The sequence below is a fragment of the Acanthochromis polyacanthus genome, chromosome 3 (assembly GCF_021347895.1).
Source record: "Acanthochromis polyacanthus isolate Apoly-LR-REF ecotype Palm Island chromosome 3, KAUST_Apoly_ChrSc, whole genome shotgun sequence".
Lineage (NCBI taxonomy): Eukaryota > Metazoa > Chordata > Actinopteri > Pomacentridae > Acanthochromis > Acanthochromis polyacanthus.
The window spans coordinates 21,847,213-21,867,523 of record NC_067115.1 but is presented as its reverse complement, the minus strand read 5'-3'; the positions used below and the strand labels follow the sequence as shown (position 1 = coordinate 21,867,523).

General features: G+C 40.7%; 1 protein-coding gene across 3 annotated transcripts in view; it reads left to right on the top strand.

Moving 5' to 3' along the window:
• mast1a (microtubule associated serine/threonine kinase 1a) overlaps positions 1-20,311 on the top strand; it is a 91,178-nt gene that overhangs the window by 15,127 nt on the left and 55,740 nt on the right. Inside the window, exon 1 of one of the 3 annotated variants that reach the window (XM_022190632.2) lies at positions 6,469-6,963. The exons of the other annotated variants lie outside the window; for them this stretch is intronic. Within the exon in view, the coding sequence (XP_022046324.1) occupies positions 6,944-6,963 (20 nt within the window). The 5' untranslated portion in view covers positions 6,469-6,943. Of the gene's footprint in view, positions 1-6,468; positions 6,964-20,311 lie in introns of those variants that run through there. 3 annotated transcript variants of the gene reach the window in all.

The following is a 20,311-nucleotide window of genomic DNA, read 5'->3' as shown; positions in this document are numbered from 1 at the left end:
ACAAGCCGGCAGTTCAGCTTGAATTTTTGCCGTGTGAATGTGGGTTGTAGTGGAGTCACAAATGGCTTCATGATTGGCCCAAGCAGTGCAGAATTATTATTATTATAAGTATTTTTTGACAGAATTTGGTTAGATTAAACAGTAAATTTTGGGTGATATTTAAAATGAGACATGTAGAATAAACAGATTTTGAGTAACTGTTATGATTTGGGGTTAGATTTGGTTATTTTTCCTGAATGGCAGATAGTTCCAGTGCTGTCGGAAATTTGGAAATCTGGCATTTGTTTCTGTTTTCACCATTCCCAGCTGGGATAAATGGTGTCATTTTGGTGTCTATTTTAAAAGAGAACATGCCTTTTCAACCTGCCTGTGGCTTTGAGGTTCAGAGGGTTAAAGACTTGGAAACATTCCCGCTATTTGTGTTTTGTTTTTGTTTTGTTTTTTTGGATGCGGGGGGGGACGACGACACGTCACAGATAAGTGATGTTATGGTGCGGTGGGAGCCTTGTCTTCGCACTGCAGCATGTTTGAGCTTTGCATGAGGCCTTTCACTCATAGAGCTTCTCTGCTGGACCAATCTGTTGCATCAGTGAGCTGTGCAATGAAAGTTCAGCAGCGGGAGAGGTGTGCTGTGACCTCAATGCCCCGTGGTGGATCGAGGAGGGCAGGAGGGGGGTGAGAAAGGAGAGCAGGGCAGTACATGATGGTGACACGACTTACGCCTTCAGCCAGTGAAGAGCATAAAGGGGAAGATTATCTTAAATAGCAGATATTTGGACTGTGGACATTTTATTGAAGTTATTATAGCAATATTAAAATTTGCCCAGGAAAAAATTTTAAGTTTAGAAACAAACTATTGCTGGTGGTATTAGTTTTAGTTTGGTTTGTCTTTTAATTGACTTGGTATTGGCAGCAGAACGTAGTTAAAAAGCAAACAATATACACACATTTTTAGAATCATTATGCTTCCCTGGCTTTATCTAATTATCCTTGTGGAAAAATGTTCCACAAATGTTCTTATAAATAATAGAAAAAGCTTCTCTGAGTCATAATATTTGTAAGTTCTCCTCAGTTTTAAATAAATCTAGTTCTCTGCACAACCACACAGGAAGTGATCATAACTAATTGCTTTGATTTAGTCAATCAGTGGGGCAGAGTGACCTCACTAGCCTCTCATTATTACACGTTGTTTAGTGTGTTCTTTTGTAAATGGCATCCCAGAAATTCTAACAGCAAAGTAAAACCCTCTCATGCTTCATCTCAGGTGTCATTTTGCCCTTAAATGAAATGTTTAATAGGAATTCCTTCAGAGTGTCAACATTGAAGCCCAATAGCTATCAGAGAAAGCTCCACCTTTATCAGGTTTAAGAGACGGTATAAATCAGGCACTTAAGCACAGGATCTGCCTAGAAATCACTTTACTAAAATAATAGCACTTTAGGGTATTTTTAACCCAGCCAGAATTAATTTGTCTTCATTGTCTTTGTTTTACTCTATGGTTTTTATTCATCTGTAACCCTCTATGTTTTTCTTTTATGTTTGGGACAACAGATGGAAATTAGCCTTGTGCTAAATCCGGCTCATTTACTGCAACCTTGTGTAAACTTATGAGATTGTACATTCATTAATACGCACTTTTCTTGAAACGAAAATGAAAAAGATTTGAGTATTTTAAGGCACAAAACATGACTGACTTCTCAGGGAGAAAGAGAGACACAGTTGGCTGCTCCATAGAGAGAGATAACATTTAGTGACTGAATTAGAGGCCTCTGCGGTCGTTTTCTGTGCCATTTAGCAGTTAGTGGGATTGAATGATCCTCAGAGGTTTGACACAACTGATTAAAATATCTTAATTTGTGCTACATACATGTGAAGACGCTGGCATTTAGTAATTATAGAGGGTAAGATGTGAAATGTGCAAAAATAGCCTCAACTGTGTGTGAGTCTCTGTCCATGGTGCTGAAATACAGTTCACAGTGCAGTGTTTTCCTATCTGCCTTTTTCTGTTATTTACGTTTGAATTCAGCATGAAGCAAATTCTTCTTTTCTATATACATTTCAGCTTTTCAAACCCGTATTGCACAAGCAGTGGCGTGAGTTTAGTTTGATGCATCGTTCTGTTTTTTGGCTCTTAATTACACTACAGTTTTACCGAGACCTCTCTTCTACTGCTGCTAAAAAGAACTCCACAGATCAGGCAGAATTTTTTTTAAAAGGGTCCCATGTCCACTCAAAATGCTCTCTGAAGATGGTGCAATTTTCCACAAAATGCTTGCACTTTGCCGTCATCATTTCAAGTTTTGAAATCCTTGAAATTTCTTTGCAAGCCGCTGTAGACTAGAGCCATGCTTTTTTTTCCCTCTCCCTATTTTCCGCTTGCCTGCTTTTGTTCTGTGCAAGTAGAGTACGAATCACCGAACTCTGTCACATGTCTGTTTATCATGTAAAGTGTTATTGTTGCGTGGAAGGTGCTACCAGTTCAGGGTATTGTAAATATGAAGCATGGTGCTAATTTCCTTTCCAGAGCTGAGTTTTTATTTCTTTTTTATGTGTGTGCTTTTCTGCTTAGTATTCTGCATACATCTTACTCTGGGCAGAGTTACTGTCTGCCAACACAAGTCTGATGATGCCAGCTTATACATGCCTGGGGTATTTAATGTGCACGTGTGTTTGGTATCCATTACAGTTTACAGCCATGTGCGTTTTGGCCACATGCTTTTTGTGCGTGCTCTGGTGTGAGGCGTGTATATGTGTCCCTGCTGTCACCGGGTGTGTTTTTTTCCGTGACCTCCGACCTCTGTGTTGGGGTGGCAGATGACAGCATGACATGAAGGAGACACTGGAGCCTCACACCCTCCCCTCCCTCCTGCTCGGCGCTGCTGTCGGATTTTCCCTCCTGTGGGTGGAGCTGGAGTCTTGTGCTGTGGGTGTAATGACTGGCTGTTTCTAGTAGAACGAGGAAAAAGTAAATTGAAGGACAGCCAGGTCGGCGAATGCAGAAGCCATAAGAGCTTAAAGACACTTCACAAAAAGTCTGGAACTCCCCCCCAAATAACCCACAGAAACAGAAAGCCATCGTGCCCCTTGTATGATATCATGCCATGCCCGTCCTCATCTGCGACCCCCCACTGTGTTCCAGTGATATCACCGCCCTCTCCCCCCCTCCTCCTCCCTCGTCTCCTGTCTCCCATGTATATTTTATCCATCCAGACTCCCACATTAGAGACGGTATCCATTATTGAATTACTCCCCTCAGCACTACTGTGCAACTGTCACCCCACGTCAGCTTTAACATTTGGTGGATTTGTTTCAAAGGGAAGGAGGGACGATGCACACATATGCACACACACACACACACACACACACATGCGCGCACACACACACACACACACACACACACACACACACACACACAAATGACATCTCTGTCTGCTGGCCAGCGCAGAGCAGCTCCTGTGATATGTAGGACAAATAGACGGTGCCAGAGCTCATTCAAAGTGGCATTTCATGTCTCAGAAAAAACAGTGCTGTGTGTTTGTGTGTGCGCACATTAAAGGATGAGGCTGATACAGTTCTGTATTTCACTAAGAATCCCATGAAAACCTCAAAAGTAATCTTTCGTCAGTACTTCTCCGGTTCCACTGCAGTGACTGCGGCGCTTCAAGCACATCGGTTCGTCTTCAAGATGTAAATCTTTAAAACAAGTCGCATATTTGCAGCAGCTTTTATTTAACAAAAACAAGGCAGATTGATTTACATAGCATTTCGTGCAATCAAGCTGGAGATTAATAGACATTTTCCCTTATATTTACAGCAGTAGAACGATATTATGTGGGACTGACTCAAAATAACAACAGTCGCCATGTTCATTGCAATCAAGGAATATGTCACTCAGTGCAAGTCTTTGGCTTCCTGGTTTATTTTTAAAGGATAAGTCTGTTGATATTCTGGGTTTTTTTTCCTTCTCCTGATAAATCCCATAAGTCTGTGCAGTAAAAGCCTGGTCTAAATTATTCCTCTGAGTTTTAGACCTCATCTTTTTGGTCCTAAAACTATTAATTCTCTGGATTTCAAGCTGTTTTTTTCGAGTGTTTTTTTTTCTCCTGTCACATTTTCTTCACAGCGGGCTCATTTTTCACTGGAATATTAACTCCTGCCCCTCAGTGGGAATACCAAAATCATGGCTAGAAGTAGAAAGAACTCAAAAATATTTTGTATGATTTGTATAAGGGGCAGTATAACAAAGTTCTAATGCCATAAATCATAAAAAAGTAAAACATTTCTAATTCATTTCCATCCTTGTCTGCTGTCTGATCTGTGTAAACACAGCCTGCAGTTCAATAGAAAAAAATCTGCCCTTTTTTGACAGATGACTGTTGGTTGGAGCTGAGTCTATCCTTGCTGAGAACCATGAAAGTCTTTGTTTTTGCAGAATCTGGTTTAGACAAAGGCTTTTTTGTTTTTTTGTTTTTGCCATAAAATAAAATTAATTTCTTGAAATAGGAAAATTTTAATCTTAAAGTTCTCTAATGAAATGGCACACCAAAATGATTAGTTCAAGGACTGTAATTATTTTTCTTTTTAGAGTTTATGACTGATGAATAGTTTAATTATGGTGATGTTTAAATAAAGGTATCATGCCTGTCAAACCAACGCTTTGGGGTTCATAGGGTTAAGACTACAACAGCAAGTGTAAAATCACACTGCACATGAGTACTGTTGCTTATTTTGATTTTGTCTAAATGCTAAGTAAAGAATTAAGCCTTTTTTAAGCATAGCTTTATGTATTGACTTTCTGATCACTTGGGTCTTTGTGGCACAGACGGGTTAGAGATCAGAAAGGCTCCTAGAACAAATGTGCAATAAGTATATACACTACCGTTCAAACGTTTGGGGTCACCCAGACAATTTCATGTTTTCCATGAAAACTCACACTTTTATTCATGTGCTAACATAATCACACTAGAGTTTTCTAATCATCAATTAGCCTTTCATCACCATTAACTAACACAGTGTAGCATTAGAACACAGGAGTGATGGTTGCTGGAAATGTTCCTCTGTACCTCTATGGAGATATTCAATTAAAAATCAGCTGTTTCCAGCTCGAATAGTCATTTAGCACATTAATAATGTCTAGACTGTATTTCTGATTAATTTAATATTACCTTCACTGAAAAAAAACGCTTTTCTTTCAAAAATTAGGACATTTCTATGTGACCCTGCACTTTTGACTGGTAGATATGTAACTGGGAAAATATATTTTTAAAAAATATCATTTTTAAACATCACAAGCTGGATTCTCTATCTATACTAGCTTCTGTGGTTACTTGTTCGGCAACAAAAACACAGTGTTAGCAAATTATTGGGTTTCTTTTTAAAAGTTTCTCACTTTAGCACTTTCACTTAACTAAACCAGAGTAGGTTGTTTTCCTAAACTTATCCAAAAGCTATGAATGCCTAAACATCACTATAAAAGTTTAATAATTCTGTTGCCACTACAAGCAGATCTTGGATATTTTTAGCAGAAAAGAAATACTCTGTCAGTGAGCAGTTTAGTGATGCGCTCAGTTTTGCAATATTTGCTACATGGCAGATGATAGCATGTAGTGAGGTTCATCACAGCAGAATTCTGTGCATTTTCCTCTGACGTTGGACCATTTGAAGAGGAACAATGCCTGTTATGCTTGAGTAAATGAAACCAGTTAACAAAGCTGATCAGTAAATAATCTCATCATTTCTCTGCTGGTGATTTTCCTTTGGTCCTGGCTCCAATCTCTTCAGCAGGCCTGAAACCTCGTTCGGGGTGGCAAAAATTCCTCCATGCAGGAACAAGCCTGGCATCGCATTTCCCTCAGATGCAGGGCTGGTTTCAGTTTCATCACCGGATTCATTGTCAAGAACCAAAAATGCAAAACATTTCCAGCCTCATCCTTTAAACAGACGACAAACACAGATGATCCCTGCTAATCGGATCAGCTCATCGTTACTTCGGGTCTTTCTTTTCTTAAGATTTGTTGACAGCTACAAAAATATAACAATATCACCGGCGCTTCTCCTGCTTTTTAATAATGTCACTGGCAGTTTATTCATGCTCATGTGCGAGCTGTAACAGATTAACACAGTTGTGAACCACCTTGCAGTGCCCCCTCCACCTCCATCTCTGTCATTCGCATTAGTCTCCCTCGTCTCTCCACCTCTGATTGGCTTCTGCTCTGTCTTTCCTGCAGTCTCACTTGCTTTCTCCCACATGCTGTTTCTTCTCTCTCTCTCTCTCTCTCTCTCTCTCTCTCTCTCTCTCTCTCTCATTCATACTGCATATACTTACACTGACCCCTTTCTCATCCTTTTTTATTCTTGCTCTTCCTCCCTCCCCTTCCGTCCTCTCTCTCTCTCTCTCTCTCTCTCTCTCTCTCTCTCTCTGCCTCTCTGCCTCCCCCCTCCTCCCCCTCTACCCCCGTCGCTGTACACTTCCTGGCTTGGCACGATACCCTTGAGAGCAGCCCCGCAATCCTCTCTGCTTCTGAGAGGAGATGCTCGGCAGCCTGCTCCCTCTGTCTGCCTCTTCTCCCTCCTTCTTCCTTTTATTTTTTTCCTTTTCCTCGCTGCAATTTTCTCCATCTGTAACACAGATGACATTTTCCAAATCTTGCTTCTCTCTCTCTCTCTCTCTCTCTCTCTCTCTCTTGCACACACACACACCTGCATGCTCACACACATGCACATACACACACACACACACGTCCAGTCACGGCGAGACATCAGAGAGAGTGTGTGCGAGTGTTAACTGGCCAGAGGAAGCTGACATGCCAGCGTGGAGCGTAATCGCTGCTTTTTGACTGTCTATCTGTGTGTGTGTGTTTGTTTCTGTGTGAGCGTGTGTGTATGTGTGGCGGCTCAGCTGCTCTCATGTTCGTCTGCCAACACAGCCTCCACTGCTAGCAACATGTTTCGACGCACAAAAAGGTAAACGGCAACAATCTGTCAACGTGCAGTCTTTGTGACCGGTGTGGTGCCCTGCTGTTGTTAGTGTTTGTTAATTCATCGGAGGAGGTTGTTGTGTTTTTCCATGATGTTTCCGCTGTCCCTGCCAGCTATCATGCTGTCTCACAGTTGTCTCCCTGTCTCCATTTAGCTTCAGCAATATGGTGTGTGTACTTGTGTGAGTCCTCTCATACATACGTGTGCTTATATTGTGATTATTATTTTTTTTGCACACAATGTGTTCTGCCTGTAGGGGTTTTAAAGCACATCTTTTTTTTTTCTTTTTTGCTTTTGCATACTGTACATGTTTGCAATGTGTTTGTGTACATCTGTGTGATCTCATGTTCTACAGAAATAGATTTGTTAGCGATGCATTTGCACCCATGTTGAGCTTTACTGTGATGATGCACATGTGCAGAAGGATTTAGTCTGATTTAGATTATGGTTTGTGTGCTACTGTCTCTCTCATTCTCTTATAAACACACATGCACACAGTGGAAGGTGTGTGTGTGTGTGTGTGTGTGTGTGCTGGGTTAGTAGTCTGTGTGTCAGAGATAGCTTTATGAAGTGAAAGCATTATTTTCAGCGTCCAGGGAGTGCTTTGTAGCAGAGAGCCAGCACGGCGTTTGAGTGGTGTCTGTTTGGCACAACTCCTCGTTCTTCTTCTGCTTTCCTTTTCACTTCTTTCCCTCTTTTCCATCTTCAATGTTGTCTTTATTTTCTGTGTCTGACATCACCCATTGGATTCAGATTTCCCTCTCCTTACTTATATTTTCATTTTTGCATCAGTTTCCCTTCTATCCTTCCCTCTCCTCTTCTTTTCTCGCTTCTCCTTTAAAGGATACAGTTTTTTTTGGGCCGATACCGATGCCGATTATTTGTAATCAAGAAAAGTCTGATAACTGATATATGGTACCCATATGCATTACCCATAATGTTTTAACAGCACGTAATAGCAGGGAATATGGCATTCATAAGTATACGTTTTCATTAATAAAGATATAGTAGAGATGGAAGTGATTACATTAGGCTCTTCTCTGTTTATGTGGGATCAACTGAGATTGATCAGTTTGTCTCCTGCAGTGACATCTGCTGTTTGACTCTATCTTGTAAACCTTTCACTGTTCTATCCCTGTTATTGCCCATTAAGGTCCATATAATAAAGCATTATTAATCATTTTTTTCTAGATTCTGTCTCAGGGTGATATGCGCATGCCTTCTAACTTAGCCGCTAACCAATAGCATAGCCTTAGCCACTGTGAGAGAAGCTAGTTTCATGGTTTGTGTCAACAGCTTGTGTTCAGTTTTTGCACTCAGAGACATTTCTTGTACCACAGAGTGACGACAGACAGGCAGAAGATGCTGCATCAGACCGGATACCGCATTTAATTTATCAATAATCGGTCAGTCAAAAAGGAAAAATACCAAATATCGGCCATGATAGTCGGCCATGCTGATAATCAGTCTATCCCTACGCCTCTCATCTCCTCTCCTTTATGTATGATCTGTACAGACCCTTTAGTCTCTCCTGCTGTTAGCTGTCTTCATCTCATCTGATCTCAGGGGGATTACTCTGAGTCTCTACTATTGCTCCCACTGTGCAGGGAATGAACAGTTGAATACTGTGTTTATGAGCGATAGTAAAGCCTCCGTCACTCAAACTGCCGGCCTCTATGCCGACTGCATGTGTTAATTAAAGAGCGTGTGTGCGCATGAGAATGTTTGCTCAAGCATGCGTTTGTTTAAGAGGCTGTACAAGTTTATTTGCTGGTTTACACATTTACATTCAGTGTGTTTGCATTGCTTTTCTTTTCTCATGTCTGCTGCACAGGTTTGTGTGTTTGCTCTGTCATGTGCTCTGTAGTGTGACGTAAAAAATATGAGGAGATTTTCCTCTATTTTTTTATTGCTCGGGCTGCATTAAGTTCATAAATGCTTAATCTGTTTGTTTATGCATGTTTTGTTTGACCAACAGCCAACAATGAAAACATACTGAAAGCAACAAATACTTAAAAAAATTACACTTTGGATTAGTGTTTTACTGGACAATTAATCAGTTAAGAAAGTTGATAAATTGTTTGTTGATTTATTAATTGACAAACTGTTGCGCCACCACATACTAATATGACCAGCACCTCTGAGTCAGTCTGTTTGGTTATTTGGCACTGGCCACAATGTGTCTGCAGCACTAAATATGGAAAACTGTCAAGCAATAGGAGTTGGCATCAATGGTTTTGTCTGGTTAGCTTCATTATCTTGTTTACTCCTTCTCTGATTACATGCAACCACAAATCTGCCAGTTTTAAGTTTTATTTTGGCTGATTTCTTCCAGAAAGCATGTTTGAATTCTCAAATAGAGCACAGCAATAATGATTGTTTTAACACTGGTGCTGAAAGTCAGATATTGTACCAGCACCAGCACTGGAAAATGTTCGCTCACCTCTAACTCTGTGTTATAAATATCATCAAACCACTTGTGCCCTGCTTTCTCTTTTTGTTCATCTTTTTAATTATCTTGCTTTTGGTCCCTCTCTGTCTCTTTGCTTCCCTGTATTGTGTGTGTTTGTGTGTTTTCTTGGCCGGCTGTGGCAATTAAGAGAGATAATGCTTTGTGTCCACTCCAAACAGATTGAGCTGCAGGAAGACAGTAAAACTGTGCGAGCAAGAGGGAGAACATGAGGCACGAGACAGCAGCAGAGCTAACAGGAGAAAGACAGCAGGGTGGGATGAAAGGCAGAGCCTGAGGTGGTGTCTCAGCCTACATTTAAGAGTAGCCCACCGGTGTTAACTGAACCCATGACGATACACTCGGTGTCTTTGTCTGCTTCCTTCCATCTTACTTACTTTCACTCCACTTGCAGGTGAACTCTGCTGGTAGGCTGCTTTGAATATTTAGATTATGAAGGAAAGAGAGGCAAAAACTGGAGGAGAACGAAGCCAGATGACAAACAAGATAATGTTTGCCGGAACATTATCTCACTCACACACATGTATGTGCACCGTTATCCCACACATATGTGTTCATACATGATGCACACTGCAAATGATCCCCCTCGTGACCAGCACACAAGACATTTCATCCCACCCACAGGCAGCACATGGTGCAAATGAGATTGAAATTTGTTTTTCCCCCCATTCATTTAACCAATACGTTGTATTTCTGAGACTAACAGAAGGATGCTTTTGCTGCCAAGCTGCATTGTAATTGAATGACATTGAATATAGTAGTAGCTTCATTCTGTACAGGTCTGACATCTGCTGCTCTGGTCTCAGCAGCAGTTTATTCTGGGTATTTTATCCTTCAGCACAGCATATATTATCATGATGGACCCCATACTCCAACATAAGTAGGCTCCACAATTATCTGCTTGAGCATCATGAGCCACAGTTACAGAGACGCACACACTCAGTGCTGTTGTGGCTTTCAGACGTCACTGAATGACGGAGTCTTTGCTCAGATTTTTTTGTCAGGATGTTGCTCATACATGAGGTTAAAAACAGGAAAGTGCTTATCTACCTCCTTGCAGCACCAGATGCATAAAGCACAATGCTGTAGATTCTGTGTCATATAGTATTTGAACAGCAGTGCCGCTCAGCTATTTTTATTTTTTAATGAAGGAGCTGTGGAGTGAAGGGTAGTACAGAAAATGTTCAGCATTAAACATGCTCTACTCCTGTTGTTTGTACCATGACAGCACCATCTGTTACTGGCTGGTGTTCAGGCTAGCCTGAACCAAAACACACAGACTGTTTGTGGCTTATCTCTGATATTGCGATGACATGATAACACAAGTTATCATATACAGCCCTGAGTTGGATGACAACCTTACACCATGAGCTGCATGAAAATTAAGTTCAGTCTCCAGAAAAAAAACAAAAAACAAACAAACTAAAAACATTTTTTCACATAAACATGGATCTTCTGGTAGTTAACATCTATTATGTATTAATAAGGTAAGATCTGGAATTCTTTAATTTGGTGTTAGTGCTGTCTTATGTTGCTAATGTGGCCATAAATAATTTATGCAGTAAATGAGCTGTTTCAATATTAATTCCCAACATGCAGAGTTATTGAAATGTGTAACAGCTTTTGAGCAGCAGGACTGGATTTGTTCTGTTCCTGCAAAGGCTTTGGATGTCTCCCTTAAATTTCATTCATGACCTTGGAAACAGTTTGACAAAAAAAGCAACAGCTGCAGCTCACACTTAGTTCCTCAACTGACTAACTGTTACCTGAGATATTTTCATGACAGCTCCTTGTGCTGAGGAAGATGCGCTTGAAAGTAGATGATTTTATGAAAGCGTACCACTCTTCAGTGCTTTATTGTGAGGCTTTTGTGTTCCGTCGTGTTGATTTTTGTACTTTGTTATCCATTCAGCTTCTCACTAGGTTTTATTATAGCCTTCCTTTGTGCTACGCTTGCATAAATTGTTGTGTAAATATCAAAACTCCAATTTTAGATTTTTCATAGGTAAATCTTCATATTTAAGCTTTACCAATGTGTGTAGTTGGCTCCTGGAGGTTGTTACAATGTGATTAGCGAAACTTACCACCTTTACATTGTGCTACATAGAAAAGCAGAAGCAATTAGTTATTTAGGAGAGATTTTTAATCATCATCCAGCCTAATATGCCTAAAAATTTGATGGTTTTAGTTAATTAAAGCTTCTGCAGGTTCTTTAAGTCTGCTGTGTTATCAAACTAAACATCTTTGGGCAAATGTTTGAATAAAATTAGCAAATAAATCAATAAATGCAGTATTCTAAATAACATTTTTCACTTTTGTAGACTGAAAAACCAAATAATCAAGACATTTTCAGTGAATTTCTGAAAATCGAAGTAATAAAAATAATTTTTGATATTGCAACCTTACTGGATAAGATCCTGGTGCAAAACTGTACTGAAACATTATGGTTGTCAGTGAGTTTTTGTATCTGCAGTCACAAGTCAGTATACACTTTATCATTATTAAAAAATAATAGAAGTCAACATTTGATGTCTGACCTTCTGTCCAGGTTGTTGACATTGTGTTAAGTTATCACAAACCTTCAGTTCAAAGTATTTGCTACATGCAAACCACAAAACACAAACTCACCCGCTAACAACATGTGAAAATTACTTCATTTCCAGATTAACTATTTTGTAGTTCCTCGTAGTTTGTTTAGAACCATTCTTAGTGTCACGTGAGGCACCATACTGTTTTAAGCTTCTTTCTGCTGTCCGTGTTTCAAGAATTAAATACTGTCTTTGCTTACTTGTGAATCCAAACACATTATCCAATATCAGATGATTTTTAATGACTGTCAGACATGCTGTGAGACTCTCCACTTATGCAAATGAGTGCTGCCACTGAAGGAACAATTTTTATTCTTTATGAGGTGATGGCTGTGGATCATTTGCTGTGAATGAGGTCACAGTGGGCACCAAGTGAAATGTCGTTATTGCGGTGATTCAGAGCACCTCTCAGGTCTCCACATACAGTAGCTGCAGAATGCTGACACAGTCAGACAAACACAAAGGAGGAGGCAGTAATGCACACTAACAGGAAACCAGCAAACAAGAGACTGACAGACATGCAGCAAGATTCATCCACAACTTCCTGCTGCATCACTCTGCCTGAGGATACACTTTCACACCTTTAGAGGACATCCGACAACACCTTCCACTGGAGCGAAGTGATGTGACTAAAATAGGCATCTAGATGTTTATTGTGTCCTGTTGTGTTCTATTTCTGGACTCAGACCAGTGACTCTGTGGATGTCACATTTTTAGAATCACATTTTCTCTCACAATGTGTAGTCATAAAGTGGAGGGTTTGCTGTGGTTTAAAGGTGCAGAAGGCAAGATGTAGAACTTAAATATAGCAGCAATATAGAAGCAAACAACTGTGTGCTGTGTGAAGGAGTAGTGGAGTCATGGCAACCTTAGCAGATAATGAAGTTACATTCTCTTTGTGTGTGTTATAATTTGAGTTTCTCTGTTCTGTGTTAGTGTTAGTGCATCTGAGTCCCTCCCTTTGAAATTGTTTGCCCTCCCCATACTTTAAAACACACTGAGAGTGACTTCTTACACTTACTACTTTGTATACACTTGTTTCGTCTCAGTTCAATGTGGGTCTCAGCTGCAGCTTGAAGGCACTTTTCTTTGCTGCTCCTTTTCTGCTTCCGTCTGAATGTTCTGGAGTTTCTGTTTCAACAGTCCAACAAAAATGCCAAAACATTACAGTCATTGTGTGTTTCAGAGCTAGCACGGTGTAACTGTTTTGACTGATTTGTTCATTTTTTTGTTGTTGTCTCTTGTGTCAGGACCTTTCTAGTTGTAACCGACATGTCCATTTGGTTTAATGTGAGATGCTGGTGCTCTTGTGAAATCCAGCCCCTCTAAATGCAAAACCTTTAAACCTATTATTCGGATATCAAAACTAGACCAGCCCTCAGTAGATGGCAGAACCACGCCCGGAACTCCACAACTGAGCAGGGGACCTTAGACCGATCTTCAGTGCCAAGTTTGATTATCCTGACTTCAGCACTTGCAGAGATATCTGAACGGACATAGCCACATACATACTTACCCAGCCAGCCAGCCAGATACCGAAGCGAATGCAGTAACCCCGCTGACGTGTACGTCCGGCGTGGTTAATTAATATCCGGATAGTGCCGTAGCGAACAAATATTCGGATATTCGGGATATTCGGGTCCAGCCCATGTTTTTCATGAAAATTCACACTTTTATTCATGTTCACATTCAAGATTAGGAAAAAAAATGTGATCTCAATGATTTTGATTGTTTGCGGCGACAGGCTGATTGAAGTCACTGGAACTGCTGATTTCCTGGGATTAGCAAGAGAACTGTGCAGGCCGGTGTGCTGAAGCTTGATTTCTGCTGAGACACACAGATGGGAGATTATGTTGGTGAAATTATGTGATGCAATCATGTCAACATGGAGCAGTATCTCAAAGGAAGGTTTGTAACATCTGGTCAAATCTCATGCAAGAAGAATTGAGGCTGTTCTGAGAGCAAAGGGAGGGACTCCCCAGTATTACTGTCATGTTCCTAATGAAGCACTCAGTGAGTGTACAATTACCCACTGACAAGCGAAGTGAGATGTCTGTGTTCAATCCTACACAACCTGAACTATAAAAATGACAAGAGCAACACAGTTATGTGATGTAACTTTTTTTCGTGAACAATAGCCGGGAGCCTGGATTTGTTGAAGTGTTGTTGTTGTTGTTAGGGATAGAGGTTTTGTACTAAACACAATCCTCTAATGAAAGCTCTGTCTGACAGAGAGTATGAAGTAGTGGGCAAGTAGATAAACCTTTACTCATCAAGCAACAGCGAAACACTATCATTTTTAGATCAGTGCTGATTTGCTTTTTTTTTTAACCTATGAACAGAGCCATGCTACTGTTTTTCACCTGCCCCCATTGTTTCTGCTAAGCAATGCTAACTGCTTCCTGGTTCTAGCTTCAGCACACAAACAGAGTGATAGGAATCTTCTAATCTTTCGCTCAGCTATCAAGTGAAAAGTGTATTACATGCAAACTGTGCAAAACCTCATGTCTGAGAATAACAAATCCAAGCTAGTATCCTCATAAGAACCAGGCAGCTCAGATGTGAGTCTTGACTTGGTGGAAGATGGTCACTTCTGTGAGTGGATTTACATCAGCTCCAGGGCTTGACAGACGTCACTGTCACTTTATTTATCAATCAGGATCTTAGTCCACTCCAAAATCAGATATCCAGGCGAGCTTCTTAGTCACAGGTTCAGCCAGAAAGTCGGTGTGAGTGTTAGCCATCACGTCACTCATTCAGCCAACTGGTCAGTAATTCAGGCAGTCAGCCCTGCTGGCTTTCCGGCCAATGTTCTTATTCAGACATACAGGAGCTTATTACATGATCAGATACTGTATTTAGGAGACGGAACAAAACATGCAATCTGAAGCCTATTGTAAACTGAGAATTGCCCCTTAGTCATTGCATGAATCGCCAAAAACGTTGTTATTACTCTAACATGCTGAAATGACCGGGTGACTCAGTCACACGTCTTTTTTTCCATGACCTCCTTTTTCTGCTTTTCGGTTTTCATTCTTCTGTACAACTGTGAAGCTCTAGGTGTTACTTTTTTTGGTTTGCTTTCTCATCTTTGTTTCCCCTTGCTTAGCCTCTCTTTCATGTGGAATAACACCAAAAGCCTCTATTTATGCCTCCCAGAACTACATAGCATAGCAACAAGAAGTCCATGTGACTAACCCTTGCAGCAACCCCGAACATCAAGTCAGCCCAGTGGCATTTTCTCCTCTGAGTCTTATCTTTATCATCATTTACCTTTTCCTTTTTTGTGCATCACTTTTTTTTCCTTCATCTGCTGCCTGTCAGGATCACTCAGTCATCCTCTCAATCTCAATTTAAATGCCTCATGCTTGATAAATCTGCCCACATGGCTTGATTTGGACACTTCCCCAAGTTTGGGATCCATCCAGGTCCCAGTGGATGTTTCAGTCCGTGGAACTAAGAACAGCGGATGTTGTGTAATAGGATGCGCTAACAGGGCCCAGGCTGTCAGTTAGGGAAGCTTTTTAAAGGGACAGCGTTGAATCCTATCCATTTCCTTTCCATTTCCTAAAGTTGTAATCATGCACTCACCTTTAAGAGGCCCAGAGGGAGAGACAGACAGACAGACAGACAGACAGACAGACAGACAGACAGACAGACAGACAGACAGACAGAGTGAGGGAAATGTCACCTGACAGGAAGTGAGACTGGACGGATCGATGGTGCAACCATCAGGAAAGTCTGGTGTCCTGTGTGCCCTGTGAGTCAGCACTTAGATGAGAAGATGACACCACTAACTGACAGACAACACACTCACACACTCACACAGAGTTAATAATCTGCTAGGTAAAACACATTAAGCATGCACAGGCGCTCGCTCACACCTGCCACAAGTCTACATGTGCATGCAAATGGGAAATCAGCTACGGTCCAACGGTGCACACACAGACACACAGACACACACACACACAGACACACACACACAGACACACATACACACACACACACACACACCCACACACACACAGAAACACACACAGACACACACACACACACCCCACACACACACACACATGTTTGTTTTTCTATACCGGTGGGGACTTACCATTGACTCCCATTCATATCTAACTCCTAACCCTAACCCTAACCCTAACCTAAACCATCACCAAATCAATGCCTAACCCTAAACAAACGTTTTTGCACTTTTACATTTTTTATTAACAACAATATGGCCAAGAAAACGGTGTTGCCACCCGTGGGGACCTCATTTTAGGTCCCCACCATAAGACAAGTCCCCACCTTTATAGCAAATAGTCAGGTCAAAGTCCCCACCGGAATAGCAGAAACAAGTACACAGACACACACACACCCACACACACACACACACACACACACACACACACACACAAAAACATGAGCGGTAGTGAAAACACACACCATCAGCTATGTCCAGAACACCCTCCTCCAGATAGTTAAATAGCCTCTCATCATGCACTATTAGGTCGCTGTTTATTCAGAATCTGTCCCCTCCTTTAATTTATGCTGTGTAGTATGGAGCTGCTTGATGTAAATCATCTTCACTGCTGTGTTTTTATCAGTGAGCATCCTTTCTAATGAATTCACTCAATTCAGCTGCCTGACTGTAATGCAAACACTTCAGAAATCTTTTATAATACTATTAAAAAGAGACACTGCTATACTAATGCGTTATGTTAATCTCGCTCATTCTATACAGAAAACCAGCTGCATTTCCTGGAAAGAATATTTTTTCTGACTCACTGGTTTAAATGCTAGAAAATCTCATACAGTAAGTAACTTCCTTATTTTATTTTAATCATGTAAAAACTAGATAAACTTACTGCCTGCACAAACAAATCTTGTTTAACCCGCTGGACTCCCAAACTTGGAGATGCATGCTGTCTGTACTAAATGCCAAAATTACACCATTCATCAGAGCCAGAAACTGTAAAAACAGGAAGAATCATCTGTGACAGGGCATTTGGTCAAGAAACTTAATCAAATCTCAGCTTAAAATTGTGTTTTTTAACGAAATCCCTTTAATCCTTAAAAAATTGCCAAAATGAATCATTTGTGGTAACCAGATTCTGTTAAAAATAAAAAACAAATTCTTTGCACCTCTGTGAAGCCATGATAGACTCAGCTGTTTGCCAGCAATCACTTGATTGAATTGACTTGAATTTATATTCTCTATAAATATAGCTATCATCTGTTCAGCCACCTTTTTTCCCCATAATGGGTTACACCAGGGGGGCAGTATTAAAACATTTCTACATGTTGCTTGCAGTTTATTTTATTTTATTTTTATTTTCTTTTTGTTTTTGTAATACAAATAACCACATTTATTCAACAGTCCATCCATCATCCATTGTCTATATTCCAGCTCAGGGTGAAGGCTGGGGACACCCTGGACAGGTCACCAGTCTACAGACAATTTAGAATCTTTAATTAACCTCAGCATGTTTTTGGACTGTGGGAAAAATGTAGGACATTATACTGCAGTAAAAAAAAAAAAAAGCTCACAGTGAGGAAAAAGAAAGAGCAGAAAGTACCCAGGCACAGCCTGCGGTACAGAGGGATAAAAGTATGTAGTGCAGAGCTAGTTAGACTTATAGAAACTAAAAGCAGTATAACATGCTAGTGTAGTACTGATCAGGAAAGTTGAAATTAAGGGTTTTCCTGAAATCATTCAGCCCTAAAATTCCACCAAACATGCATCTTGATTTGAGGATGTACTTGCTGAATTCTCACTTTCCTCCAGTACAGCTCAGAACACATTATAGTAATTCACCTTACAGGCTGACGTGTCAATGAGCAGGTAAAATACATATACATAATGTCTTAAAGGCCATTTCATGTGTTTCTCATTTGCTTTCTGTGGTCTAAGAAGTTAGATGCCCACCAGCACTGTTGTTGTTGTTGTTGCGATGTTGTTGTGTTCTCTGCCGTTTCTTTGGTGAGTTCTGTTGATGTCATAGTTGAAGACCTGCATTTTAATTAACCTTTAAGAATTATCCTTCAGGGATAAACATCAATGGTCTTTGAATCTGAGCTCATTTTGCACTTTATACACTTATTATTACTCAGAGTATAGCAGCACCAGGGAAGCATTAAATATATCATTGTAATGGCTCTGTATGTTATTGTTTGTGCTGTTTTTATTGGTGTTGACAGTTTGGGACAGTTTTGGGTCAGTGTTTTTTCGGACCAACCTCATGTTTTTCCATGAGTGTGTCTACATTCACAGGCCTCTGTGTGTGTAGGAGAGACTAACAGACCGACACCAGCCAGAGGCCTGCAGGGGGATAATTGCTCGTCAAAGCTTCTGCACGAGTCATTACCACGGATTTAACCTCTGACATCCCCTCAGCAGGCCGACCGGACCGTCGTAGCCAATGACAACACTGGGTTTCTTTTATTGGGAAAGCAGGACGCAGGCAGGGGGTGTTGGCTGTCACACTGTTTGTGGTTTTAACTCTTTCTCTGTCTGTTAGCTTCAATGTTACCTGCTTGTTTTATTCTCTTAACATTTCTACTCTGTAACCCCAAGTTGCTTTGCCATATAAATTTTAGAGGCATCCTTACCACTTAATGTTCATTGGCAGTGTTCTCTAACTCAGGTTTTGCACAGAAATCACAGTGGCATGGCTGGTTGGGGGGTTGCACAGTGGCCAGTGGTTAGCACTGTCGCCTTGCAGCTACACGATCCTCGGTTCGTATCCTGGCTTGGGTGTGGGTTCTTTCTGCATGGAGTCTGCATGTTCTCCCTGTGCATGTGTGGCTTTTCTCCAGGTTCTCCGGCTTCATCCCACAGTCCCAAAACATACTGAGATTAATTGATTATTCTAAATTGCCCGTAGATGTCAATGTGAGTGTGATTGTTTGTCTGTATGTGTAGTCAGTGGGATAGACTGGTAACCTGTCCAGGGTGTCCCTTGCCTTCATCCTAAATCCAGACTCCAGTCCCTCCGTGACCCTAATGAGGATTAAGTGGTGTATAGATGATGGATGGATGGATGGTTGAGGATAGCTGATCATACAAAGAGGTTTATTTAACTTTGGACGACAAAAACATCACTTAAATACATCACTTAGGACAACAGAACAAGCCAGAAACACAGCATTTTATATAACTCTTTTAATTAGGTTGTAAATTAATCAGTCTCACATTGCTGTTTGGCTCGTAAAGTTCAGAACCAATACCAGCATGGAAGACAAACCAAAAACAGTGAAGCTGTGTCCACAAAACTGCATAAGCATGCTAAAGTCAGTGATAATTATGCATAGCTTCTGCAGCCACCCAACTGATGGAAATCTCGTAGTTTTCATTACAGATCATAGTTTTCATTACAGATCATTTTCTCCTCATCGGGGCGGCATGGCTCAGTGGGTAGAGTGGCCGTCTTGTAACTGGAAGGTTGCTGGTTCGATCCTCGGCCCGTCGAGCTCGTGTCGAGGTGTCCCTGAGCAAGACACCTAACCCCTAATTGCTCCTGGTGGGTCATGGTCAGCGCCTTGCATGGCAGCTTCCGCCATCAGTGTGTGAATGTGATGTATCATGTAAAGTGCTTTGGATAAAAGCACTATATAAATACAACCATTTATGGCTCTGGAATTTTGACTCGATGACTTTACCTTTACGCTGTGCATACATTAGCAAACAGATAAATGTTAATGTTTGGTGTATTTTAGATCATTAGATTAGCAGTTCTGCACAACTCCATTTTACCTTTTTTTTAAAAAAATTGTTGTTAAGGGTGCCTGAAGTTGTTAATTTCCATATTACATTGTCTTTTTTGCTGAAACTTGCTGAAGGTGCTGCTGCTGGAAGGACAACTTGTCAGGCCTGAGAAAAAGACGTGTTAGCTCAAATTAAATACGTGACATTGGCAGTTATACAGGACCTACCACATCATTGGGTGTGTGTGTAGGAGTTATAATCAGAGCTATTATAGGAAAGAAACGTGCCACTTAAAGAATCTTGTTTAGAAATTAAAGAGGGAATTCTATGCCAGAAAAGATGTTGGTTGTATGACACATCTCTATTCTGAAATGTGTTCTAAATGGAACATAATTTTGTTTTGAAATGTATCTAATTTATGCCCTGTGACATAATGGCAAAGTGTCCAGTTTAGAAGAGCCACAAATACTGGATCTGTAGTTTGATGAGAGTGAGTGTGTTGAGGCCAGCTGATTGGCAGAGTACAACATTTCTTACAAGTAGTTAAAGGGTAGATACAGCAGTGACCAGTGGTTG